Source organism: Apaloderma vittatum, unplaced genomic scaffold (assembly GCF_000703405.1).
Source record: "Apaloderma vittatum isolate BGI_N311 unplaced genomic scaffold, ASM70340v1 scaffold40037, whole genome shotgun sequence".
Taxonomy (NCBI): domain Eukaryota; kingdom Metazoa; phylum Chordata; class Aves; order Trogoniformes; family Trogonidae; genus Apaloderma; species Apaloderma vittatum.
Window position 1 is genome coordinate 2,708 of NW_009727498.1, and position 6,840 is coordinate 9,547.

The following is a 6,840-nucleotide window of genomic DNA, read 5'->3' on the forward strand; positions in this document are numbered from 1 at the left end:
CTTTAGTGATTCGTCTGGCTTTATGCAAGTTCTTTTGTACACACTTGGTGACTGCTTCCCCTTTCTGACTTAAGGGTAAAATACTGATACGGAATATAACAGCGAAGGAGGCTCCTGCTCTGGTCACGTTGCCTCATGTATAAATGAGAGGCAGATGGCTCTGTACGGGCTGCTTCTCTACTCTGGCTGTACCGTGTGATCTACATCTGTCTGTAGGAGTCTTGGTATTAAATTTCTGTTTAAGTTTGTGTTAAATTCAAAGATTCATTACCTGAGAACTGAAATCTTATGGCCTTAAGGGACCTTTCAAAATGCTCCTCCCACATTTTTTATTCAGGACAGCTATCGGCGTAGAAATCCTTGCTGTAGCACCAAGGAGAAGATGTAAAAACATAACGATGGGGAAGAGAAAGTTCCTGCATGAAGTTAGGGGTGGTGCTTTGTCCTTCAGATTCTTACCTTGCGTGGGTATGTATGGGGGTGATTTTCCACTATGAGAATCAGGACTGAGGAAGGTATTTTTCCAGATCATATTGGAAGAGAGGAGATAGCAAGCTGCTAACCTCTCTGTATTCTCATCTTTGTTGATGACTAAAAGTGCAGTTTTAAATAAGTTTGTATAGGTCACGGTTCCTGGAGTCACATGAAGACGACAGTTATCTTCTATTTAGATAACAAGTATTTCCATGAGTCATAGAATTAAATAAGGTTTGACTTCCCCTCAACCTTTTTTTGTCTTGAGCCTGACTGATTTGGATATCTAAAAACAAATTGGCTCCAGTTAAAACATTCCTTATGCTTGGATCAAATATCAGGGCTCCCCTCTGTGGATTTACTGGCCTCAAGGTGTGGGGCTCAAGGCAGCCTTTCTGAGAGTGGAGGAGGATCTTCTATAGAATCACCTATTTTCAAAAAACACATTGGGATTTCATATTTATATTACTTCTACTCTTTCATCAAACTCGTTTAGAAATTGGCTGTTGGGTTTAGGCGCTGCTAGGAAGGAAGATAACTGAAGTGGGATTTCATAGACTTAATTTCCTTGAGGGAGCTAGGTTCATAAAAATAGGGGGTTTGAGGGCTTGTGAAGGTAAAGAAAACTTGCAAATGTGCATAGCAGGGAATGGATGTGTGTGTTAGGTCTGAACCAGTGGAGAGGCTGCAGAAGTAGCTGAAGCAGTCATTTTGGCAAGAAGTTCTGCCTGGTATAAGCCAGAGCTGCCTGAAGAAAGATGCTCTAATGCTATGTGCCCCTAAATTACTCTATTTTATAATAATATAAAGGGTTGACGGTCACATTTTTTTACTTTTCTTTTTAAGGGAATACTAATTTTGAAGCCCATTTTTCAGGGGTAGACTACCAGCATTTCTGAAAGTGCTGCCCTGTGGCAAGAAGGTAAATTCATTCCTTGCTGCTGAACTTGGACTTGGCCTGCCCTGCCCACTTCTGCTAGCAGGGATTAGGGCTTTGCGGTGGTGCTCATGAAAAAGACTTGAGCAGTGTTTATAGGTGTGCCTTCTTCTCTGGCCCTTTTTACAATCTTTGCTTGCAGCACAAGGCGCTTTTGAGGTCTGCCTCGACTTTTGAATTGCTTAAATCTGTCTTGGACTGCATTGGTGTTAGGCATGAGAAGTACAGTAACTAGTGTAATGTCACTGGGTTACTGCAGTGTTGAAAGGAGTTTGGGCCTTGTCCAATTTCCAGGACTGGGAGTAAAGGGACTTAAATCCTGCAGACTTTGAAATCTTAACCAGTGTAGAGGGGTTGTATTTGTCAACACTTATTACAAACCTTCTTAATGTTTTCCTGAAATCCATGTGATTTCAGGTCTAGGCACTGTTGGATATAACTGAGGATACAAGAGTTTGTCATTTTGTCAACAGTAAGAACTGTTTGATCCAACTCCAGCAAAAATGTTGTGTGACATAATAAAGTACTTGAGGGCTTAAGAAATAACATTGGAGCACGAGGCTTGCTCTCCTGAGCAAAGAAACTGCTAAATAATGTGTGGGGATTTAGCTTTTCTTTGTTTTTCCTTTCTCCTGTCCTCTTCCCTAGGAATGTTTCGGAAAAATGAAGATTTGACTCCATCACAGAGGTGTTTGGCTGTAAGGTAGGCTTTTGGACATCTCTGAGAAGTTTAGTTCTGAAGGTGGGGAGAAGCTGGTGTTTTGCGTGCTTTATTAATGTTCTGTGGAATTGCTACAGCTCATATTTGAGATAGGAAGGTTACAAACTCATGTAAAACAGATCCATGCTTTTTATATTTGTAGCTTTATTCATACATATGTTATGGAAAATACCACTAGAAGTAGGTTTTACACTTGTTTAAGAAAAACATTCTAAGTTCTGTGTAGTCTATGCAAATTAATGCTACATCAGACAGGAGACTAGTTAACTTTTAGTACACATATGAAGTAGCTGGGGAAGGAACATGCTTTTTTAATTCCATTTTTCAGTATTTAACTTAGCTTTTCTCCTTTCTTTATTCAGGAGACTTGAAAATGGTGTGTCATCCTGGGCAAAAGAGTCTTGACTTAAGGCATTTTCCTTAACTGAAATTATTGCCAGTTAACACAGACTTTTACTTACTGATTCAGTTATTGAGGGGGAAAAAACCCAATGTGAACAATTGAACAAACACTTAGGGAAGCAGCCCTCCTGCTCCTTTCCCAGGCACAGCTTCAGTCAAACACCTTTCCTGGGCAAGGAGGGAGTAACCAAGTTTAGGAGATCTGTCCAAAAAAGCTCGGTGCAGATTGGAAAGAAATACTATATGTAGAATGTTTTAAGCTGTGATTACAAAAGACACAACAAATTGCTTTTCTACACGTGGTTTTTACTGCAGTTAGAGTAATCGGTAACATGGAGTATGACTTTTCCTACTGTGGAAATTCTGTAGAACTACACATTCCATCTCACGAGTTGCTTGTCTTTGAATTACAGACGCATGCCAAGTCTACTGGAGTATTTAAGTTACAACTGTAATTTCATGGGTATCCTGGCAGGCCCGTTATGCTCTTACAAAGACTATATTACTTTCATTGAAGGCAGATCATACCAACTGCAACAGTCGGAAGCAAACGGGAAGGAAGATACAAAATATGAACAAACGGATCCTTCTCCAAATGTAAGATGTATGACTCTTGCAGCGCTGATGCTTACGTAATCATTGCATGGAAGGCTTGGTTTGCACTGTTCATTTACAGGCATAACTTCTGAGCTGTATCTGGAGTTCAGTCATCAACAGTATAGTTCCCTGTTCAAAAAATTAAATACTTATTTTTTTAAGACAGGATTTCTCCATGGTTTTCAGTCTGGATCTTGTGGATAAAAGGTTAATTTGGAGCTTCCTAACAAGCTTATATGGTAAAAAGACATCTTTAAATTAGTTCATGCATGTTTCCTTCAAAGCACATACTGCCCTTGAAAAAAAAGTCCTGGTAATGCTGAAGTGCACATCTTGCCATTTGAAAGCTGATGAGACTTAAAAGTTCCACCAAGGTTTCATGAATGTTCTCAGATTCTACTGGTTTTTAATGCCTTCTTGCAGCAAGTAGAAAACATTCATATGTTGCCAGCTGAAAAGCAGTCATACAAATAGCTTCATTTTTCTTGCTTTCATTCATGTAGGAGGGTGTTAAAGATGAATTTTGATCTGAAGGTATACTAAAAGATGTACTAGCCTTAACACTATGGCTAATAATCCATACAACATATTTTTTCTCATTGTTCCATTATTGGAAAAGAGACTAAATACATGCAGAAGAAAGTCCAGCTGATCATACCTTACAAGAGATATTGTATGACCTGAATTGAAATCAAAAGCTTCTGAAGCTTGTTACTTAAAAAATTTATTTCAATTAGTTTAACGCTTAGGACACTTAATATCACCTTTTCACTCTTTTCATATTCTCTTAAATACGAGTTTATCAGACTTTTAAATCTACATGTGCCTAAGGTAATTATTACCTCACATAAAGCACAGATTTATCATAGAGTTGACTGGAACACTCCAGATAAAAGGCTTTTGCTAATCCAATTGGCAATTGTTTTCTGCTTATCTTGTGGACCACTAACAGTTGCAGGAGCAGATGAAGGTTTTTCCACATGTAGCTCCTTGTCTTCTCCAACCATGTAGAGGTTGCCATGCCTACCGCTGGGCTAACAGGGAGTGCTTCCCAGTCGGTGGTGTCATCTCCTACCACTTCCATCCTTTGAATGTGGATGAGGACTCTTCACAGTTCTGTTATACTCACCTTGTGTGGTTGTAGTAACTTCCACCACAGGAATGTAAACTAGTGGCTGCAGGGTGATAATGCTTTAAACTGCTCCACGTGCTGATGAAACACCTAAGCTCATAGAAGGGTGCTGTGGAGCAAGTAATTAGGAAGGGCAAAAGACCCAGGAGAATTCCTTACTTAGATTGGGACCTCCTGGTCTGTAGCCTCCATTGATGCATTGTGTTGGCAAAGCTGCAGACACCTCTTTGGTTTTTAAGCAATGTTTTGGTTCAATAAAGGCATCTCCTATCTTATGTGCTAAAATCCTATTTCTTCACGAAAATACTACGTAGTGAAATTTTTGCACATGAATGAAACTAACCAAATCTGGCAGTATTAGTACTTCTGGGCATGCATCTACTGATTGCCTGGTAGGACAATTTTTACCATATAATCTTGCTCGTAATCTGAACAAATTCAATAGAAATAAATGCAAACCTGTGACGGATTCTTCTTTCAGGTAAGCAGTTTTCAGTAAAATGAATTGCTCTTCAGATGCTTGAAACTTTTTGCAATTTATGCTGCATTAGCTTTTGATCTTAAAAAGAGAAGATGTCTATGCTGTTGATACTTTCTCTCTCAACTGGTGTTAGAGAAATCTGTTGCGTTTTACAACACCAGTGAGTATTGCGTGCTTTTGAAGAAACGTGAATGATATAGTTTTACCACATTTGCTGCATCGGTTAAATATTCATTGCCTTGTTCCAGAAGAATGTTTAAATACCGTTAACTTCATCTTAATACTTCAAATTTGTTCCTTGATTCTTATAATTTCAAGAAGAATAAATTGTTAGGTAACTCAAAAAAAATCAAATGTAATGAGGATCAGCAAATGTTAATGTAGTAAATGAAAAAAAATCCTTCAGCTGAGTTACAATAAGTCTCATTTGTTGTTAAATATAATTATATAACCTAAGTAGTTCATGCCAGCCTCCTCCTCTATACTGTGTATTGACTGCATGATGTTAACTTGGTTTCATATTTTTGCTGTGTTCATTGCATGTTTAAATGAATCAAGTCAACATATTAAAACTTACTTCTTACATCCCTCCTATTGTACCTTTTTGCAAGCTATCAATTGTTGGTGCTCAAAGTGGTGTCAACTCTCAGAAATTAATATCTCTCTTTGTAAGTTTCTTTTTATTTTGACTACCCTTAAAATACAAGATTTGTGACAGCAGATATCTGCTTTCTTGCTTATTATGCAGACTCTTCTACAGGTTATAAAATTCTTGCTTAATTATCTATATTTTTTACCCGAGATTCTAACCTTCCCAAAATAGTATGCTTTAATATAGTTCAATATTATATCAAGTTCCTCACTGGTTCTTTGTCAGCCAAGAACAAGTTAATTCAAATAAAAGTTTTAAAGATCCTAGTCTACTTTTTTTGTATATATTTTTATAAATTACACAAGTTTATACAGTAATATATTTATAAAATCCCTGAGTTCAGTGAGTATTTTACCTTTATTCCTTCAATTAGAAAGCTGTTCCTGAACTCCTTTCTCTGATTAGGTATTTAGCTTTCAACCTAATTATATTTCCATCTAATTTATGCGTGTTTGGTTTTCTTCTGGTACTTTCTTTTGGCTTAAGTACCCTTTTTCCCTTCCCAATGTTGGCCATATTTTATATTTTTATACAAGTATGCCCAGTTTTTTGTTAATCAAAACTGAGCCAGTCCTTTCTATCTTTTTGTTGCAAAATAAATTGTATGTTCCACTTCATAGGAGGTCAAAGTTACCCTGCTGAAAACTTTAAAAGAGTGAATGAAATTAAAGATGAAACTTTTAATTCGTTTTTTTCAAGAATCGAGTAACTAACCAACACCCCTGTGAACGTGCAATCCAGTGATTACCCATGTAGGCCTCGACAAAGAAGTTTATATCAATAACCTAGTTAATTAAGCAATAGGAAGTGAATTAATGTTTTACCAAATGCATTTCTATAGGTAATTGAACTATAGATTATTTTAGCCTGAGGTGAAGACTTTTATATACGTGTAAATATGTCCAGAATGTGAGTGCTATAAACAAGCTTCAGGCTGTAGCTAAATAATCTGTTTAGGCCAAACTAAGTATAAACTCTTGCCGAACATGGTAGGTTCTGGCTGTGGGTTCTGGGTCCTTTCCTTATCTTGGCAGTGCTAACATGCAGTGCACTGTGTTGTGGTCTGGTTCAGATCATATGATCCAGCCTAAAACTAATTTAATAACTAAAAAAGGAAAAAAAACAACAAAAAAACCCCAAACAAACCGACAAAACCTCACAAAACCCCCACAAACCAACACATTTCCCCCTCCCCCAAAAAACCCCACAAACCTAAACAAAAAAACCAAACTCCTCAAATCTCGTGGCTTTTCACCTGATTTGTTTCTCTAATTTGACTGACTAGAAGGAAAAAGAGCAAAAATTTGCATCCAAGGTGAGGAGACGGGGCAGGGCTGCTGCTCTGCACTGCGGCCTGTGTTTGGATCCATAGACCCACGGAATGGCTTCACTTGGAAGGGACCTTAAAGATCGCCCAGTTCCAACCCCCTGCCATGGGCAGGGA

General features: G+C 37.9%; 1 protein-coding gene across 1 annotated transcript in view; it reads left to right on the plus strand.

The window, feature by feature from the left end:
- Nucleotides 1-2,059: 2,059 nt before the first annotated feature.
- MBOAT2 (membrane bound O-acyltransferase domain containing 2) overlaps nt 2,060-6,840 on the plus strand; it is a gene marked incomplete at its 5' end in the record, with an annotated part of 21,357 nt that continues 16,576 nt past the window's right edge. The window contains 2 exons of the mRNA XM_009873685.1: nt 2,060-2,114; nt 2,948-3,131. Coding sequence (XP_009871987.1) covers nt 2,060-2,114; nt 2,948-3,131 — 239 coding nt within the window. The remainder of the gene's footprint in view (nt 2,115-2,947; nt 3,132-6,840) is intronic.